We start from the raw sequence: 21,527 nt of genomic DNA, 5'->3' as shown, positions 1-21,527 counted from the left end.
TTCCCTCAGCTCTTCAAGGGAGGCAGAAATGTCATTCTATTTACAATTAGTTTTAAGTATGTACCAAAGAGGTTTAAAAAAAGTAATAAAATGGTTCCTGCCCTTGGGGAGTTTATAATCCAATGGGAGAGGCACTCCCAAATTAGATTCAGATGCAACGAACATTTATTGAGTGCCTGCTCTGTGCTAGGCACCTGCTAGAAACATTCATGCTAATTGTTTGATTCACCCTCACGAGAGCCTAAGAGCCAATTTCATGAGTCACCCTTAGAAATGGGATTCTGTTCTCGTGCTTCCTTATTTCTCCCCTACAGCATTGAGTTGCTTGATCCTTGGCAGCCCAAAGGTTCTTCAGAGAAAATTACATTCCAGAGATTTCCATTTTCCAGCTATCACGGTGAAAGTGCAGGTTTCACCAGAATTCCAAGATGCATTATTTTGGGTGCCCTTGGGATTTTCCCACCTTCCCAGATTTTATGAAACTCCAAACATTGGAATTGGGTTGGTAGTTCCTCTTATGAGTCTGTATTTTGGGGTTTTTCCTTCTATTGCAAAGAAAGCCCCCCAAGAGATTGGAAACTGAAAAAAGAAGGAATCTCACTGAATGAGACAGACTGTCAAACTTTACCCACACACACCATTTTTTAAAAATCTGATAACCTTTGGAGCTTCTACCTTATTTTATTTAAGTGGAAAGAAAATAAGCTTAGTTGATCAAGAAGTGCCAGTATCACTGCTGTCCTTGAAGAGACCAGCTGAGCAGTTGGCTCCAGGAAACTTGCTGCGTGTTCATAGGTCCTAGAAATGTTGCCCTTTCACTGCCCAAACTGCCAAGTTGTTCAGGAATGTGGAGGCGTCAGATCCGTATCTGCCAGAGCAGGACCCTCCAGTTTTTAACTCAGCACAGCTGCAGTTTATAACCATCGCCACTGCCAGAGAGGTTGCCGAACTCTGATAATTACTGGGAAAGAAATAACACAATATTCTTTGATGAGAAGATTACTTGGGGAATTTGATTGTATAATGAAGATGTTGCTTTGAAAGGTACTTCCTATTGTTCTGAATCTGAGACTTGCTAGCAAAGAAAAAAAAAGTGTCACTTGTTTTGACAGGCTACTTAGAAAAATTCTCTGTTTATTACATTAACTGCAGCATTTTATCTGTCAAAGTATGAAAGAATGTTCTGTAGTTTAAAAACAGAATAGAGCTTCAGGGGGAATTTTTTTTGGCACACTCTTGTTGCTATTGGTATTGAAAAAACACACATACATTCTGCATGTGAAATTAGCTTTTCATGTGGTGGCAGGCAGAGTGACTCACAATGCGCATCCTGGTTTCGCAGGTGCAGACCTGGGTGGCATTTGGAGGCAAGTGCCATGGAACAGTGACAGTTTGACGGTGCTGTTGTTGCAGCTCACAGACAGGACCATCAAACCTAAAATGAACCCTCAGGGCTTATTGTGTTGATGTTGCTTTGTTTACAAGCCTAAAAATGAGGTTACCCTGCCGCGAATAAGTACAATGGAGACCTTTACCCGAAGAAACATACATTCTGGCTAACTTTGAGCAGATACTCTGGGTTGGGGGTGGGGCCATGGGCACAAGGATGTGGCGTGACCAGGTCAGCAGCATGTTCCACACTGAGGCCAGCTGGATACAAAGAGGCTTCAGGGGACAAAGACGGCTCTTGCCATACAAGCCTCACAACCTCTTCTTCCAAGTGAAGTAAAATATAATGCTCCACTATTTAGAATGGTCTATGAGGATCTAGCCGAAAGGTGGGAGAGAAATGAAGTAGATGGCATTTCCCAAATCTAATTCTAGGTAGGTCTACAATTTTGAAATTCCTTAAAAGCCTAGACACTTAAGTAGTTCAGAAAGAGATTAAGTCAGACCCGAGCAGAAGAAATATGAATATTTAATATGTTTATTATTATTAAATATATTATGTAAAAAGTTTCTTTATTACATATATATCAAGAGAATGGTTGGCAGATTCTGGAGTCTTTCAAATGGATCGGAAATTCAGAAACTTAAGTTCAATGATTTCATGCGATAAATTAATATTTTCTAACATATGCTATGGGGCATGAGGTTGAAAGGAAACAATTTAAAATGACATGAAAAAAATACATATGGGGGTGGGGGTTGGGGATGGGGATAGGTGTGAGTGGGGGGACATTTTGGCTGTTCCACACATTTGCTCTAGAGGGCACTTGAGAGGCTGTGTATTTTCTCTTAGCAGAGCCTATTTTAATAGGGCCTTTATTTGTCCAAGCTGTTTTTGAGGGCGTGGAATTTGAAATCCTGATAATTATAGGGAAATTTGCTTCACCAGCGGAACCCAGATTAGCAACCCTAAAATCAGTGGTGCCTAGGGTTTTGACTTTTGTTGGGGTATGCCAAGAGTATGTTCAAACTTGTAAAGTCCAAACATTGGAATTGGGCGGCTGGTAGTTCTCAAATGCAAATCAAATGAAAAGAGAAGTGTGACTGAAAGAGCCTAATCTTAATGAAATAAGAAATTCACTGTGAATCTTTCCCTTCACGGCATGACAAACGTCAACATTGTTTTTCCTGGAAAGATTGCTGTGCCGTAGTGAAAGCTTATAGAATTTACCAGAAGAAATTATTGCATTAAGGGGGCCTTTTCTTGGGGTTGGGTTTGCTTCTCCCCCATAAAAGCAATCGACCCTTATCTCCCTGTTTATGTGTCCAAGAAACCAACAGTCGAATTGCCGCCATGAGGATTCAGATTTGGGAGAGGGATAGATGGATGTAGCTGCCCGTTTATAGTTTAGGATTCAATATAAGATTACCTAAAGATTTTAATGACTTTTTCTTGGCCAAGTCAATCTGTTTATTGTAGAAACTTTGGGAACTTAAAGGAGTTAAAGAAGAATAAATGACACCTGCATTCCACCTCCCCAGAATAATTATTATTAACATGTTGGTATTATCCCTCTGGTTCTATTTCAATTCCTAACTTTTTATACTTAATAATATATCATGGCATTCTCCCTTAACCTTAAGTATTCTTTAAAGATGGGATTTTTTTATAGGTACATAGTAATCTGTCCTCTGAATATTCCTTAATACATTCAGTTTGTCATTGTTGGATGTTTAGATTAATTCTCAAACCTTTTTTCTTTTATTTAACTTATTATTTTTTAATTTTATATTTCAATTACAGTTTACATTCAATATTATTTTATATTCATTTCAGGTGTACAGCAAAGTTAGACAATCATATGCTTTATAAGTGTTCTCTCTCCGATATTTCCAGTATCCACTGGGCACCAGACATAGTTATTAAAATATTGTTGACTATATTCCTGTACTTTCTCAAGCTCTTTCTTCTTGACAGCAGCAAAAAGTAATATTTTAGTGCTCTTCTTCCCGGGACAAAGAAAGAACTAGCCTGGTGTGGGAGCAGAATGATGTCCAGAGCTCCAGCAGGGAACATAAGCTGCTTCACACTGAAGGAGGGCCCAGACCAGGAGAGCTAGGAAATGCGGCTGGAGAGTAGGCTGAGGTCAGATTGAAGGGGGTCTGCTATCCCTCTATGTACCTTGGATGTTATTTTATAGCCACGCGGTGCACCATTGAAGAGTTTTAAAGGGATGTGGAACGGTCAGCTTTGCAGTGGGAGGGTTTCTCTGCCGTCTGTAGAGAATGGGTTGGCAGGGTCCAGACTATAGACAGGATGCCAGGTATTGAGTTTTATGAGACTAAAATTAATTATATTTTGAGAAATTAATGACAGCATATGAAACACATGCATTTGACCCGAGTCTGCTGAATAGAGTAAAAGAAATAGTGAGTGTAAGAGCCCTGGATTCTAGTCTTACCAATTTACCAATAAATCACCCAACAACTCCAGACTACAAAGCTGTTAAGCTATACAATGAGTTTAATAATACCTACTTAACCTCTCCCAACTTCACAGGGGAGTTGTATTTAATTAGCCAACATTTGCTGAACTCAGGTATGCTAGACACTGTGTTCAATAATTACCTAATTCAGTTCTTTCAACAGAACTGTTTGGTAGTTATTAATATTATCTCCATTTTATGGATTAGGAAAAAGGCTTAGGTTAAGTCACTTGCTTGTGTTTATCCCAAAAATGGTGGGCTCAGGATTTGGTCCAGGTCTGTCTGACTTCAGAACCTGTGTTCTTTACTCTACCACCTGTCCTGGGCCAAAAATGGTTCAAAATTGCTTCCTGGGTTTATTCTTTGAGCACTTGAGAGGATATATATTATAGAAATCTGATTTAAAAATAATTGTTACAGACAAATCTTATCTTATTCAATGACCACCATATAGACCCTAACGGAGTACAAGTGTACCATCTACTATAGAAAAATATGAACATCAAACCACTAGCCAGAATTTAAAGTAAAAACTAACACTTAATAAATGAGCCCTGCTGGTGTGGCTCAGTTGGTTGAGCATCATCCCATGCACCAAAAGGTCACTGGTTCGATTTCTGGTCAGGACACATTCCCAGGTTGCGGGTTGGATCCCTGGTTGGGGTGCAAGAGGCAACCGATTGATGGTTCTCTCTCTCCTTTCCCCTGCCTTCCTCTCTCTCTCTCAAATCAATAAAAGTATTGAAAAATAAATGAATAACACAAGTTTATATAGTGACCTCACATCCATCGCCTCTTTGAACCTCAAAGTAACTCTGTGAACTGAGTAGGCCTTATTATCCACAATTGTCAAATGAAGAGATTGAGCTTAGTAGATGTCAAATACCTTCCTTAACATCACACAGTGGTGCTTGTGGCTGAATCAGGAACTGAGCCCAAGTCTGCTTACTCCAGATTCCTGGAATGGCTCTACCACTTAAGATCTAACTCTTAAGAAGCAAGGCTAGGAGGTGAAGGAAAGAAAAACAATTTGCCGGTTTGTTAGACATGTGAGTGAAAAACCAAATTTACCAGTCAGAGAAGTGGAAGAAGGTGATTTCTCAAGAAGACCTTAAGAATGTTAGAAAATGACCCAAGTTTGAGAAGTGACTTGTAACCAGGAGAATCAGGCCAGTTGAGGTGGAGCGTTGCAATACAACAAAGCATTCTCAACTCCAGAAAAATATGATGAAGCCTTTCCTTTATTTTTAAGCTTGACTGTGGCTTCCGTGGATATTGACAACCCTGACTTTCTGGGTTTTTCCCCCAGGCACCAGGGAAGAGGTCTAAAGGCGGCAGGTCTAGAAGAACTGGTTATCTGCTTTCTCACCTGCATGTTTTACCAGGCGCCACGTCCATGTGCTACTTGGTGGCTGGATGAATCCTTCATTTTAGCCACATCCCAAGAACTGAGGGTCTCTGTCTCTGACCTTGATAATTCCTTGATAAAACTGTATTTACCAGCACTTTCCAATGTCACCTGGGCCCTCCCATCCTTTCATGTACAAACTGCTTCTCCATCCATCCCCGTTTATTACCGGGTCTGTAACTAGACAGAAAGCGGCCCCTGCGGAAACTAGGCCTTTCCACAGCGGGATCTGACAAATCCACATCAATGTGGCACCATGCAGGTTTGTGAAGAAGCAGGGATGCCTAATATCTCTCCCTGTGACACCTGGAGAAGGACAAGTAAAGACCGGGTACATTCGCCAGCTGCCACTCAGAGCAGCCTGAGAGTCAATTCAGTCCCCTAGCCTCGCAGGCTACCCTCTGAAGGTGCCTGGGAGATCCCTCCTCCTGCTCCGGGCACAGTGTTCCCTTGACTCTTGAAAGCCAAATTGCCTTCAGCCCTTGGGACCCTTTCATTACTCTCTGAACAGGCTGGGGGCTGATTTGCAGAATCCCTCCTCCGTTTTTCCCCTGCCATCTCCGTGAAGACCAAAGCAGGAGAGGTGCGTCATGCCGCTGTTTGCCAAGAGAAACCTGCTTTGAAAGCACGACTTTGTTCAGCGATCGTGGTGGAGAAGACACAGTTTTAGACTTGCCCGGTGCTCTTTTAGGGTGGGGGTGGATCGAGATGAGAACCTTTGCCTGAGGATGCAAGAGCAGAGAGGTGAGTCTTCTCTGAGACACTAGATGGCACAGCAGCTCTGAGCTGGTGGCCTCGGAGCAGGAGCTGCTGGGCCTGTTCTCTGTCACTGCAGCCACAACATGAAGATCCACCTGGGGGGGCAGGCGGCAAGGTGGGGGACTCACATTTTTATTCACTTCAGTGGCACAGGTTGTCACACTGGCTTTTGCTCCATCTGGCCTCTTCCCCGGGACTTCCGTCAACTTTCAATTCTAATGACATGTTGAGGCCCCGGGCAACAGTGAGTTTGCTGGTAGCCAACCTCTCACGAAAGCTTTTGTTGCTTTGCTAACTGAATATACTCATGCTTTAGAGTAAGTCTCTTCACACCTTGCAGTGCTGACTTCTCTCACCTCATTAAAAATGTGCTGTAAACAGGACCCAAAAGTTCATGGCTACCTGGGTGGCTTGCCCAAGCACAGTGGCCTGCCCTGTGATGACGTGACCACTTCAGACCTCAGGGTTATTTTTTTCCCCTTTCATTTTGAATGTTATTTAGGACCCAGAGACGAAGCTGTTTTTAAGCTTTGTTCCATTCTGTTTCAAAAGGCTACCATAGCTTTCTCGAGGGCATCCGGGGGAAGTCTTTATTTCTCTCTAGTGGTTATTACATGATGCACCGGGAGGGGTAAAATAAGCTGCCATGTGGGTCTCTGGGCAGGTGTGGTGGTCACACCCACAGCGGAGCCGGCCCTGGAGGCGCTGGGGGCCACATTTCCCGACAGCCTTTGCTTCATGAGAGGCACGAGGAGAAGCATGCAGGCTAAACTCCCTCCCCCCGCACTTCTTCCCAGGAGTTTTGAAATGAAGGAGGATTTCCCAGGAATGGAGCCTGTCCTCTGTGTCTGGCAGGAGGGCTGTGGCTGTCACATGTTCTGTTCTGCTTCTCTCTTGGGCTCCCGACTGTGCCTTTATCTTAGAGAGCAGGTCTGAGTGTTAGCCTGGCAGTACACTCTGCCACTGCCTACTGCTCAGTGGGTGCGGGGGAGGGCCCTGACTGACCGCAGACCTTGTGACGAACCACTCTGACCCGCTCGCTCCTGGCCTTGTCTTAACAGCAATGCCGCCTTCCTCCTGTGCTGATTTTCTTTTTCTTTTTTAATTGTTGATAGTATTACAGATATCTCCCTTCCCCTCCCCCCTGCCCTCCTCCCAGCCCCTACCACCCTTCCCAGGTCTTCACTACTCTATTGCCTGTGACTATGGGCCAAACATATCCTATATAATAAAATCCTAATATGCTAAGTGTGTGGTCATCCAGTCAGCCATTCAACCAATCAAAGCATAATATACTAATGATATGCTAAGGCCACTTAACTGCTCGCTATGATGTGCACTGACCACCAGGGGGCAGATGCTTCGACCGGTAGGTTAGCTTGCTTCTGGGGTCTGGCCAATCGGGACTGAGAGAGTCAGGCTGGACACATCCTGGAGCCCTCCTGCATCCCTCCCTGGCCCCAACCATGCACTGGTGGGGTCCCTTGGCCTGGCTTGCACCCTCTCGCCATCCAGGACCCCTCGGTGGATGTCGGAGAGCCAGTTTCAGCCCGATCCCGCAGGCCAGGCTGAGGGATCCCACTGGTGCACGAATTCGAGCACAGGGCCTCTAGTAAGTATATAAGTTCTTTGGTTTATCTCTTCTTGTCCCCCACACTCCACATCGAGGTATGTTAGTCTGTCCCATGCCTCCATGCTTCAGGTCTTATTTTGTTGGTCAACTCATTTTGGTCATTAGCTTCCACAAATAAGTGAGATCATGTGATATTTGGTTTATTTCACTTAGCATAATATTTTTCAGGTCCATCCTTGCTGTCCCAAAGGGTAAGAGATCCCTCTTTTTTATAGCTGCAGAGTATTCCATAGTGTAAATGTCCCACAGCTTTTTATCCATTCATCTACTGATGGGCACTTGGGCTGTTTTCAAACTAATTTTCTTATCTGAGTTGAGCTGTGGCTCCTTCCAGCTATCCTCAGACATTTTATTCCAATCTGCTTTTGGTCACCCAAGAATTCCTAAAATCTCTGATCAACCATAGGACTCTTTTGTGGTTTGTGGTGGTGGTGTGTGTCTGTTTTCAGTGCTGTTTTGGATTTTCAAGTGTCTTTTCCATCAGACTTTTAGCGTGGCAGACAACTCTCCAGCCACAAAAGGGCCCAGCCTAGCAGATACTGCATGGTCTTTGGAGATCGCTGCTGTGCAGGCCCTCGCTGATCTTGACTGAGTAACTTCAGCTGATCTAAGATGACAGTTCTTCCTCGCAGCTGGATGAATACATCCACAGTCTTTTAGAAATATATCTTTTTTATCACTTAACAGGATTTGGAGTATGAGGTGAGGTTCAACATTTTCATCCTGTCTCTTCCCTCCATTAATTATTTGCCAAGACAAAAGTGAGTTGTGTCGTGGCCACCATGTCTTACTTGACCTTGAATAGGAGGGATAACAGAGCTTAAACCCCCATTTTTCTCAGGCCACAAGACAGGAACTGGTTTTTGGTATTGCTTCCATATGTCCCTTGGACAGACCCTGAATTCAGCATGAATTGTGAGAACTAGTATTTTCGCTCATCTGATAAACTGTATTGAACATCCACCCTGATAATAATTTCATCCTCCGTTTGTGCTATATTTCCAGTGAATCAATGCTTCATGTATATTAACTCATTTGGTTTTTACAACAATCATATTTATTGTTTTCATTTTAGAAATGCAAAAACAAGGCATTAGACCAATTGGGCACCTAGGAAGTTCATGATTGAGATCTCAAATCCAGTTTCTGCTCCCAGTCCAGCACCCTGTGCACTTCTTGAGAAGAGCAGTGTAGGGTTAGGGGTATTTAAGCAAATAACATTCCTCACAGTATGTTGTAATCACCACAGTAGTTGGGCCATGTGCCATGGAAGAATAAAGGTTGGAGAACCAGTTTTACCTGGGAGAGATAACATCTGAGCTGGGCTTAAAGCAGAAAAAAAAAACCCTAGGCAAAGAGAGGAGAACCATGTGAAAAGTCTTGGAGACATGAAAAAGCATAGTGTTTTGAGGAATGGAGAGACATAGGGCCTGGGTGGAGCAGAGAACAGAGCCATGAGGGAAGGTGTGAAGAGAGGAAAGGAAGGTAGCCAAGTCTGCAAAAGTCCACTGAGACCTGCCCTGTGATGACGAGGGAGCACCCCGGACAGTAAGCTTGTGGAGCTGTGGCTTGTCTGGGAAGAGCTGGCCAGGAAGCTAGCTGTCTGAGCTCAGGATAGACATCTGTTTGGAGATAAAGATGTGGGTCTCAGCGTTATATAGGTGAAAGTTGGGGATTTTTCAAAGGGAGAGAAAGCAGAACAAAATGAGAACAGAGCCGAAGGCAGAACATTGGGGCACAGCACAATTTAGGAGGTGAACAAAAGAACAACAGATCAAAAAAGACATGGAGAAGAAATGTTTAGGAAAGCAGGAAGAGAGAGCCAGGAGCGGGCAGCGTGGGGAGAAGAGAGCTTCCATCAGTGCTCAGTGGTGTTCGGCAGTGGGAAGTAGAGTAGGTTTCAAAAATGGCTTGCATGTTGCCATCATTGCCTTCTCCTACACTTTGGTGCAGGTCCTCAGACTACCTCTAATGGTTAAAGGGTGTCTTGAACCAGCTGTCACCTTTTTAGTATGATGCACTGAGGATCTGACAGAGTTCTGTCTCATATGTTTTAACTCTTGGACAATATGTAATTACTTTTTAATGTAATGTGATGTGTAGATTCTAAAGGCAACACTTTTTTTTTTAATCTGTGAGAGTTGATTAAATATGAGAAAAACTTTTTAAAAAGAATCAACTACACCTGAAGAAAAAGGGTTGATCAATATGGATTTCATATTGATATTATGTAAAAACACTCTTCCTAAACTCATAGAGATCTGCTCCCAAAATTCCAAATTTGAATGTGTTAGGATTTTAGAGCTAAATTCTAACACTGTCTTTTCCCAGTGGAGTTTTCCTCCTCCCTCCATAACAGCCCATCCCATGGAGGTGAGAATGTGACTTGGCGACTGATTTCTCTTTAGCCAGGCTTCTAGGAGGGTCCATGCTATTTGCAGCTGATGTCAAGTAGCAAGAACAGCGGGGCAGCTCCTTGTGCTGAAGAGCATAATCCTATTACGCCTGCCTTGAGACTCTCACCTTAGCTGCCGCTATCACAGTAGATGGACTGAGGTGACTCCATTGACTTTTAAATCCCCAAGGATCCTCCTTTCAAAATCCCATGTGTAAGTCAAGTAGTAGATTAGCCCCTTGCTAAGAAGGCCTGGCCCCCTCAGATCCCCGTGCCCATAGTTTTTTGTTTGGTGTGTTTGGGTCCCATCTTTTCTGAGGTCCACCAGTAAGCACTGGATTGATGCGCAGTGGTGGTTCTTGGCAGGAGGTTGGCCCGGCTGGCGTCTCCCTGGGTCACGGATTTAGTACCAGTCTTTGTATAGTCGAGATTAGGAAATGTGCCCTTCATAGATGCTCTAAGAGAGGCATATCATCTTCCTTTGTTCATGCTAAACTGTCCTGGAGAAGGTGATGTGCAAGGTGTGCAAAGAGTTTTCTTCCTCTGATGGCCCCCACTTGATCTGTCATCAACCCCATCTTATGAATGGTTGCATAAGTGTTTAATCCAATTAACTATTTTAGAGTATTTACAATTCAGTTTTGATTGCTCAGAGTACTTGCCTATAATTGACTAAATTTCAGATGTAATTTGCTGGCCCAAATGTTGTACTCTGTCAGTTAAACTTCTTATGCAAAGGTTTGAGTTTTGAATATCATTTTGCTGAGGGTTTTTTTTCCACCGACACAAATAAATATGCAGGTACCTTCACATGTACTGCTTCCTTCAGCTCTCACCTCTCTCTCAGGAAGGCATGTCCCAGTTTACAGATGAGACTGAGGCTGATGTCACACGGCTGGTGGTGGGTGCACTGCGGTTAAGACTTTATCTTCAGCCTGGAATCCAGAGCGCTGTTCAGTACACCATCGCTCCTTGAATTTATTTGACCCAGGACCACTTTTTAAAAATACAATATAATTAAGCATGGAACACCACCAGTAGCTCATTAAGGTTTAAGTACTTAACATACAGTAACATTGAGTAATACAATAAGTTACTGAAATTTTAAGACAACATGTGTAGAATAGACTGACGATTACGTAGTAGGTAACATACATGACTGCAGCAATTTGCTGAGAGCAAATGCTGCCTGTCCATCAACATGGAGCTTGACTTCCTAGTACTCTCAGAATCAATAACCAATTTGTTTTAAAATTTCAATAACACATCAGTCAAGGTTTCTTACATTGCAGAGAGCAATAGAATATCTCAATTCTTCACCAATCAGATGTTCTCTTTGATCTATAGTTAAACACTATTAGTGATTCCAGAATAATTATAGGCGTGAAAGTGATTAGGAATCTATTCTGTCCTTCCATGTCAGAATATCCGTAACATCCACATAACCTATCTTTAAAGGAAGATTATTGGATACTAGTTCTAAAATAAATTATAGGGGGAGAAGCTAACTAGTATACTAATTAACACCTCATGGGACAGTGGTCATGCATGAAACAGAGTTTGGGAAGTGGAAGTATATACCTCTCTTCTCTCCCTTTCTTCCTAATCCCAAACACTACTGTCTGCCTTCTGCTCATCTCATGCCCTCACCTTCTCAGGGATAGGCAAGAAAATACTGAGTCTCTACATCCCTTATTTAAGTCCTATGGTAGAAGTGTATTACACAACCTGAAACAGTGACAGCAGCATTATTATTCTGTTAGGCTAAGATACCACACAGGATCTCAAGGAATTTGGATCAATCATTCAGTTGATGAAATCAGTTGTTTCTAGTTGTGTTAAAGACAAGTTTTCCTATTATTGATTAAGATGGTAATGCAAAGCAATTTTTTGGAGCAGTCATCTACAAAGTGAGAGATAGATTAGACAACTACAACGTGAGCAGAGATGTTCTACCCTCTGAGGTTAAAAGGGAAGGGGACTCTGTGCCCATTCTTCCATTGACAACACATTCATTTCAAAACCTCCTTTCGGGATTATAACGGCATAATCTCACCCTCTGCCAGTATCTTTTTATAGAGATTCCTCCTAAGAAATCTGAGCTGTATTACTGACCCTTGAGTCCACTCCTGTATTTCAGGCTTTAGTGATGACTTTTTTTCTCATTATTTCCTTGTTACTTTTTTCTTTGTAGACCTGGCCAGAGGAGTATGGATGACCTAGAGATTATCTATGATGAACTCCTTCACATTAAAGCCTTATCCCATCTTTCTACCACCGTAAGTTGTCTCTTATTGAGCAAGGTCAGTTAAATGCAGTTAGGACTGGAGGAGTGTATTTGGCATGGAGGGCAGGAATATCTGAATTCTGCCTCATAAATCATCCCTACTCTCTCCCATGAGATGCTAAGTAAGTTGTACCCAAGAAGAATCACTGTAATGGGATCAAGTATTGTCACATCATTAGGAGTCGCCCAGGTGCTGTAAACCCCAAAGCAATTTGATGTGAGGGGGATCGGAACATATGCTTCATCCTTCCAAGTCTGAACTATGGAACCTGCATGCCTAGGCAAGATACCAGGACTTCAAAATGGCTCTGAGACCCTCCCATGAAATACAGAGCCAGAGGGAGGAGGGAGATAAATCAGGGTGACCTGCCCTGGCCCAAGTGGCCAGCTTTTGCTGCCCTATTGAGAAAGGATGCAGAAGGTTCAAGAGAGAATTACTTCAGATATGTTAGGGCACAATAGCAATACCCAATAGTGATAAATGGCCCAATGGCTGTTTGGCTCTAAAATTCTATGTGACTAGGATATTTAGGAAAGCGGCGGACAGAAACACCTCCCCCTGTAGAAGGATCACAGGAACAGGATTTCTAGGCAACACATTGTCTCCTCTATGTTAATAACCAATAATAAAAAGAAGTTGCAATGTTCACAGATTATATACGAGGCCCCTTAGCAACGTCTGCATCCCTAATTTGCCTTTCGTTCCCAGCTCCCTAGCTGATACTATGCTATCATATGCTAGCAGTGTCTGTGGTCCCTGCTCCGGGAAGTCTCTGAAGAGAGCAGCGAGGCATTTGTCACGGCCCCAAGCAGAAGGGCTCCAAATGCCTCCCTCTTCAACCCAACAGAGCTGCCTTCACATTTCTCCCCTCTCCCCCGCTCTCCCGAGGGGTCCACAAGCTTGCTCACCGGGTAGAGAAACCAGGAGTGTGGTCCAGCCTCCCCACCACTGTCCTGTCATCCTCACTTCATCCGTGGGGAGAGGGAGGAGGTCTAGTGTCTGGAAGCCTCACCGGGGAGCCCCCGCCAATATAAGCGCCAGGGGCTCACACCGCAGGGGAAGGTGGGGGGAGACCCCTTTCCCTGCCTGTGCTCCAGGTCCCCAGCATGCCCCTGTCCTGACTCCCCCAGTCCTGACGGGATGGAGAGGAGTGTGGATAGTCTCCTTTTCTCCCTCAAACCACAGGTACCCAGGCACTGGGGAAAATTCTCAGGCTACTTGGTACTTAGGGAGATGGAACCATACTTTGGGACCATAATTTTAAGAAAAAAAATTTTCTTAGCTATCTCATAATATAACTATGCTTACACATTTGAGCTTAATAATTCAACTTGAAGACTTTGACTTTCCCAACACGTTTGCAGGGATGCATTATGTGGGACACGGGGAAGAGCCTGTAACAGCAATGGAGTCACATGATACTGTAGATGCTCTTACCTTCTCACCCAAGACAAAAGATAGGCAGTGAAATCGGCTAGTGCATATGTGTGAAACCACATAAACCATCTGTAGGGCAGTGGTCTTGTATGAATGAGCGTATGCAATAGCGTATGTTGGAGATTTGAGAATCTAGCGGCAAATCTAGTGAACGTGGTTCTAGACAACAGTAGCGCAAGCAGCGCCGGAGATGGCTGTGTGGGAAGAGGGTCAGTTAGCACTGTTCAGAAAGGGAACATGTGCCCCCCCCCCCCCAAAAAAAAGAATCTGGCCTTCCCACATCCTTTCTCTTTTCCTTCTAGGTGAAACGGGAGCTAGCAGGTGTTCTCATCTTTGAGTCTCACGCCAAAGGAGGCACCGTGTGTAAGTGAAAGCTGTGACCGGACATTGCGCCTGGCTAGTCCCCTCGGGAGCCTATGCTGTGGGACCCTGACTGCACATGCGCCCCTTTCAGACTCGGCGGGACGTCCTGCAGCACTTTTCTTTTTTTCGGGATCTGTGATCACTCCTGGCACATGTCCGCTATCCTGGAGCGTGGTGGTTTTCTGGGACCGGGAGTTGGGGGCGGGGGGGGGGGTACTGGGGGGCGGGGGTGCTGTTTCTAGTCTGAGTCTCTGCCCAGGCCCTAGCTGCTGGCTGCAGGCAGTGTGTGCAGAGGGTGGGAGGAAGGTGCTGCTCCTCAGGCAGGCCCTTTGCACGTGACCTCACTTCAGTTGGTGGTTTTAGAGGAACTAATCCATCTCTTGGAATTGCCGGTGGGAATGAGAAACGATCCTGTTTTCCTTTCTTCTCCCACTCCCACTGTCAGCTCCAAGCCTCAAAGAATTTCTTGGACCCAAATATTTATCCAACCCTAATGCTCAGGATCTCCCCAGAACCCAGTTTGTCATTTACTTCCGTGATTCTATTTGGAAGCAAGGCATTGAAATTTGATATCAACAGATGTGAACAGAAGTATTCAGGCTAGCATTGCGCACGAATCGTCAGAGTCCTTCTTGCAAAGCAGGGTTAGTGGTCTACTCAGGTCAGGAAATGCCACCTTCTCTGATCTTCTTGGGGAATCAGGCGCCTCAGGCTGGCTAAGGCTCTCAGAAGTTCTGCACTAAAGAAGAGCGTTCACACCAGTTAGACTCACACTTCCTAACCCGAGTGGAACACAGAACACTTGTCTAATGGATACCTGTTAACGTTTCAAGAGACACTCTCTGGAAAGTCTTGCTCTTTCTTCACTCTGACTTGGATTAGTCAAATAAGCAGGAGGCAGGACTTGTAAAAGCAAAAAGAGTTACAGAAGTTATATTTCAAAATGTTTTTCAGTCATCAAAAGTGGAATCTCCAACATTGACATTTATTTTAGTGAGAATGTCCTTTCTTGAAATGTTAAAGGTTCACATTAGTATTTTTTTTATTTTTATGATCACTGGTGATGCATAACTTCTCTTTTATTCTTTTCATTCAAACTTACTGATTGTTTTCATTTTATTGTGAAATATTTAAATATTTCAAACAAATAATAGAGGTTATTACAAGCACCTTTGAAGTCTACATTAAACATTAGCATGCAATATTTTTTCATGTTTTCTAAAGAATGAAATTATAGATACAGTCGAAGGCCCCATGTTTCCTCCCTTGTCTTATTCTTCTCTTTCCCTCCCATGGTAACTTCTATCCTAAATGTAGTGGTTATCATTCCAACCCATTAAAAAAATAGATAGATGATAGATAAATAGATAGATAGATAGATAGATAGATAGATATCCATTAACAATAAACAGCACCTATTTGCATGTTTTCAATTCACATTACTGGTCCAATTGCTTTTAAAAACTATTTTCTGTAGTGTCGTAAGTTTTGATGAATTGTGGGTAAAAGAGTATTGCTTGATGAACTGGATTGCTGTTCATTGATGTCTAGTACCAATGGATTTTTCAGGGCCTGGCCAGTAGAGCAGTGTTTCTGTTCCTTTTATGTTCTGTAGAAAAGGAAACAATATGCCACCTGAGTAAGTTAGTATTTGCCAGCCATTTTTTCCCCTCCTGGAATATATGTGTAATTCTGAGAACTTAAAAATGATGATTTGATAAGCTGTAATTTATATTGATGTGCTTCTATTCTTGTCATAAGTCTTTTCTTTTTGTATCTAGTGTTTAACCAGGGGGAAGAAGGTACCTCCTGGTACATTATTCTAAAAGGATCAGTAAATGTAGTCATTTACGGCAAGGTGTGTATATATATATCTATGTATGTCTTTTTCTTTTTGAGTCTTTATTATGCTCCACTTACTAGTGTAGCTCTAAGCATTAACAATTTAGTGCTACCATTAAACTTGCAACAACATTGTTACTCGATAAAGAAAAGTCATTATAGCATCTCTAATCATAAATTATCTAAATTATTATACTCAGAGTGGTATTGAACTTTCTGGGGCCCATCCCTTATAGATTATAATGTATACATTTAAGTTATTCCATAGCCCATATTACTCAATGAAAGGAAAATGAAACATTACAATTTAATTGTGTAACTCCTCTTCGGCATCCCTGGGTAAAGCCCATTTGTACATAGTGTGTTAGGCGAACAGGGTCTTGGGGGTGAGGTGGGTGGGTGTTGGCTCTGTTTCAGGGGTCATCTTCCTCTGAATGTTTGCTCTCTAGGGTGTGGTCTGTACCCTGCATGAAGGAGATGATTTTGGCAAGTTGGCGCTAGTGAATGATGCCCCGAGAGCTGCCTCTATCGTTTTGCGAGAAGATAATTGCCATTTCTTAAGAGTAGACAAGGAGGATTTCAACCGGATTCTGAGGGTAAGTCCAAGGCAAAGCGTGGCTGAGGGGCATCCCGTTTTTCCTTTTGCAAGAGAAGAAAAGACTTGAGTGCCATGCTAACTGAGCAGAACAGCGATGAATGAATGCTCTAGGAACAAAGGGCCTTGGTCACACACCTGGGATGTTCACTGTGCTGCTGTGCATTCTGGGGCCCAGAGGGGATATTCCAGGAAAGCTGCACCTGGGGCATGCCAGGCTAGACCAAACAACCCTGCACACGCCTGGCCCGGTCCATCAGAATAGAAGACGTAGAGGGACTGCCTTGCAAATGTCCATGTGATACCTTCCCGACTCCTGTCTTTCTTTATCATAAACCCTTCTAGTCTCCACCTCCAACCTCATCCCAAATCTGAGCCTTTCTATAACAGCGCACGCTCTCTCGATTTAGTCAGTGGTTACATTTTAGCAAGAATTAATGTTAATCGTGGTTACTCTAACCAAGCGTTTTTATTTCAAGTGCTTTATGTCAAATTGATTCACACTAAAGGAATGTCAGACTTTGGCAAGTAGGTGAAGAGTAATTGCATTGAAAGTTGGCTCTGCAGATGGGCCTAACCTAAGCTAGTTACGGTATTTATGAGAGTGGGTGATCTTTAGAAGAGACGGGCCCTGGCCTTTTCCCACCATGCAGCCCCTGGTCCCTTGGGAAGAACAATCCAGCTGATGACAGTGTCTCAGGGGGCCCATACTGCATCTCTCCCTCGCTAGAGTTCACCCTGAGACACGGTCCCTCTAGGATCACTTAGCTCTGTTCCCTTCCCTGCTGGCTCACAGAGCAAACTCTCTTCTCTGCCTCTCCCACACTTAGCATCTTTGTCCATCCTCCTTGAAAGTCCAAACTGCAGCTTTTATGCTTCTGGTACATTTGACGTTATTTAATCATGATTTACAACATCATTCTCCATTCCTTATGCATGGACACCTATCACTACACAGCCTTACATATTTGCCTTTGGTGGCCCAATTTCTGACACCAAAGTTTGTCTTAGGAATGCATTCTCTTAATGCAAAGAAAGTGTCACTTAAAACTTAACCATTGAATAATATAGAAAAAAATACCACATGGAATTTGGCGTGGTTCTTATCTCTTTTAAAATAGGTACAAAATGATGAGATAAAGCACAATACATTTTTTAAATTAAGTATTTAAACTGACATTGAAATTTAGAGGTAAACTTGAACTAACTCTTTGAGGTTTGCACATATGGAGTTTACATTTAGCCAAAAAAATTCTTTGAAAGAATCACATAAGGACCATTATCACTGATGTGATTTATAAAATTCTTCAAAATAACTGAAAAAATGTTTTTAACACATTTCAAACTGATTTGGTAATAAATAATAATAATAAAATAAGTAAAGTCTTTTGTTCAGAGCAAAAAAGTAGCATTCCCAAGAAAACTAAATGTCCTCATAAGAAAAGCAAAATGGAAGAACTTGGTTGAAGCTAAGTGCTATTGGCCACATATTTTTATAAAGAATAAATGCTTTGTTCCCTTATCTTCCCACTGTGCCACCCTCTCCCAAAAGTTTCTCAGAGCACAGCCACACTCCTCTCTACTCTGCTGATTTTCTGAATTGGGGGTAAAAGCAGAGCTTTAAAACCACATGCCTAAACCTCATCTGGTCCTCTCCCTGACCATTCCAGCCCTTGACTTTGAAAATGACTTAATTTGTAGGCACAACAATTAGCATCACAAGCACCAAATGAGTTTCTGAAGCATTTGAAATTTTTTTTCATTGTCTGGGAAAATGGCAGCATCTGTATGTGGTGTAATTTGTATTTGCAGGACGTTGAGGCGAATACAGTCAGACTGAAAGAACATGACCAAGATGTCTTGGTGCTGGAGAAGGTCCCAGCAGGGAGCAGGGCTTCTAATCAAGGAAACTCACAGCCTCAGCAAAAGTAGGTTTGCGTCCAACGCTGCAATCGCCAGACTATGATTAACCTTTTCACATGGTATCATCATTTCCACAATAGCATGTTCTCCTTTTCTGTGGGAGATGGCAGTGTGTGCGACTTTTCTCTCTATTGACTAATCACACAGTTTGTGCAGTATAATGTATCCATTTCTGGCACTGTGTTTAGCTTGGTGCTGCCTAGCGTAATGGGGGAGAACATTCCCCTACTCTAAAGATGCTCTCTGGATACAGTGTTCAACTGTGGGAGCTTTGGAACAGAAGGCATCGGAGAGAACAATGGAAGTAGGAATGCCAGGCAGCTCAAGGGCATGGAGACCCCAGGTGACGAGACCCGTTGGTATTTGAATTTCATAGGGAGGATTTCTCAACAAGTGTTTTCATCTTGTTATCAGAATGAATATCTTTGACAGAAACCCAGATTTAAATATAAGGTAGACTTGGATTGCAGCCTAGAAGCATGCCTTTGGCCTCCTCTGTCCAAAGGGTACTTGCTTCTCAGGAGCTGTGTAAACTTGGGTCTGTACAGTATGTGTATGTTCCATCCTTTGCAGCAACTTCCTACTTGAGACTCTTTCATCAAATACACCAACAATTGGATGGTATTACAGGAGAATTAGGAAATGCAGCTCCAAGAAATTGTAGAAAATCACAGAATCTCGTTTTGAAAATGAAGATTAATTCCAATCTTAGGATAATAAAAACAGCAATTCTGTAGCTAAAGAAATGTCACCAAATAATATGTTGAAAAAGGAATGCATCCCAGTAAGCTTTCCTTCTTTGCCATGTAAATGGGGTGTTCCCTTTAATCAGGACACTCCCATAACTGATGGACTTTTATTGTTTAGACTAAATGCCTAAGGCTCAGATATTTTTACCTGGATGAATGGATATATTTACAAGGAAGGTGGGAAGAAATATAATATTATTGAATAGCCATAGTATATTTTGCATATCCTATATAATAAAAGGCTAATATGCAAATCGACCAAACAGCAGAACGACTGGTTGCTATGATGCGCACTGACCACCAGGGGGCAGACACTCCCACAGGGGGAGCGCCGCTCAGCCAGAAGCCCTGAGCTAAGCTCACAGCTGGCGAGCGCAGTCGTGGTGGCAGGAGCCTCTCCCACCTCCACGGCAGCGCTAAGGATGTCTGACTGATGGCTTAGGCCTAAGCCTCCCAAGGGCTCCTGGACTGCGAGAGGGCGCAAGCCAGGCTAAGCCACTGCCCTCCCCCCCACCCCCCAGTGCTTGAATTTCGTGCACTGGGCCTCTAGGATTATATAATCCCTTATTACAACTCCTTTCAACAGATAGAAAAATTTAGGCTCAGAGAAGCAAATTACTTGCCCAAGATTACAAGGCTTATAAGGATAGAGCTGGGATTCAAGTCCAGCTTGATCAACACCCATGCCTTTTCTCCTGCAGCCTTGCAGGTTATTATAGCAAAACATGGTGTATAAATACTGTATTCCCAACACTATGTAGTAAACCTTGCAAACCAATATGTTTCAAAAGGAGTGACATAAAATGGACTATTTAAGACATATCCTGCCCTAACCGGTTTGGCTCAGTGAATAGAGCGTCAGCCTGCGGACTCAAGGGTCCTAGGTTCAATTCCGGCCAAGGGCATGTACCTTGGCTGCAGTCACATCCCTAGTAGGGAGTGTGCAGGAGGCAGCTGATCGATGTTTCTCTCTCATCAATGTTTCTAACTCTCTATCCCTCTCCCTTCCTCTCTGTAAAAAATCAATAAAATATATTTAAAAAAAGAGTAATTCACTATCAAAAAATTTTTTTTTTTAAAAAAAGACATATCCTTTCACTTACAAATCTATACATGACCATCCAGAATTCTTCATTATTTTTTTTCACGGACATCCATTCTTGAAAATGTTCATGCTCAAGTGTTTTTAATAGTTGTCCTTCCAGCCCATAGAGGATGAAAATTAAGACATATTTTATGTGAAGGTTGGGACTGTCTCCGATGATTTTCCTTAGTGCTCTGACATGGAACTAGGACATTTACGGTGATCATCTGCATTCTTTAATAATGCCTCAGGTGTCTCAGGAAAATTTCACAACCTGAAAAGGGAAGCCTTGAACATTCTCCGTAACCTTGAAACATTTGGCCAGAGGTCCCCTGGAGGTCCCCATCTTTCGCCTCTTCGTTTTGATCTTCACAGCAGAATGATCAAAAGCGTTTGCTTGTTACAACATCTTCCATTCAGAGCGCAATCCAAATATAGATTTTTTTTTAATGAAATCAAACTAAAGGGAACAGAAAAGGAGAGGCCATGTGTATTAAACTTATTTTAGAGCCCGGATCTGATTTCTGTTATACCTCCTTATATGTGTCCCCTAGGCCAATCCAAATTTCTTATATCATTAAAAAACCTGGCATGTTCTCAGCATTAAGAACTATCAATGAGTACAAAATAATGCGACAGCAAAGTCCGTTTCCTGAGGAATACAAAGCTACTCTCTCAGGGGGTCATTTCCCATGTTGAGCTTCCCCAAGCCAGACCACAGTTGAAAGGGGAGGCTGTGTGAGTGAAGTTTGGCCTGATCTTCTGGATAACTTCAGTAACATGGCAACAATCTTGTCTATGGATGGACTTAAAATTTAGGAACCATTAGGACTTCTATCTCCTCAGAAATTGTCTTTTTTGAACTTAAAGAAGGTCACTTTTGGTGCAATAATAATGTTATTTTTCTGATTCCCTTTTCCCTTGAGAAATCCAGAAAAGTTTCAGAATTGCCTAACTCTACCCAAGCCACGCACTGTGAGTGTGATAGTCAAATGTCAATTGCAAGACAGTATTTCTCATGATGGATCAACTTTATGGACCCTCAAAATTTACCGTTCTGGTTATCTTCTGCTCTGTGGTCATGTGGTTTTAGTAAGCAAGAAAGAATTTCAAATGATTGTCTTAGTTACTGTGTTGCTCATCCTTAGACTATCAAACTCCAACCTGTTTGCAGAA

At 42.9% G+C, this 21,527-nt stretch overlaps 1 protein-coding gene across 14 annotated transcripts in view; it reads left to right on the top strand.

Annotated features, from left to right (window-relative positions):
- RAPGEF4 (Rap guanine nucleotide exchange factor 4) overlaps positions 1-21,527 on the top strand; it is a 259,224-nt gene that overhangs the window by 181,670 nt on the left and 56,027 nt on the right. For all 14 annotated transcript variants that reach the window (XM_059704059.1, XM_059704060.1, XM_059704063.1 and 11 more), the window contains 5 exons: positions 12,265-12,349; positions 14,098-14,158; positions 15,940-16,016; positions 16,450-16,596; positions 18,408-18,523. In XM_059704059.1, the coding sequence (XP_059560042.1) occupies positions 12,265-12,349; positions 14,098-14,158; positions 15,940-16,016; positions 16,450-16,596; positions 18,408-18,523 (486 nt within the window). The remainder of the gene's footprint in view (positions 1-12,264; positions 12,350-14,097; positions 14,159-15,939; positions 16,017-16,449; positions 16,597-18,407; positions 18,524-21,527) is intronic.

This window comes from Myotis daubentonii, chromosome 7, assembly GCF_963259705.1.
Source record: "Myotis daubentonii chromosome 7, mMyoDau2.1, whole genome shotgun sequence".
Lineage (NCBI taxonomy): Eukaryota > Metazoa > Chordata > Mammalia > Chiroptera > Vespertilionidae > Myotis > Myotis daubentonii.
The sequence above is the reverse complement of the archived record's forward strand: the minus strand, read 5'-3'. Positions and strand labels throughout refer to the sequence as shown.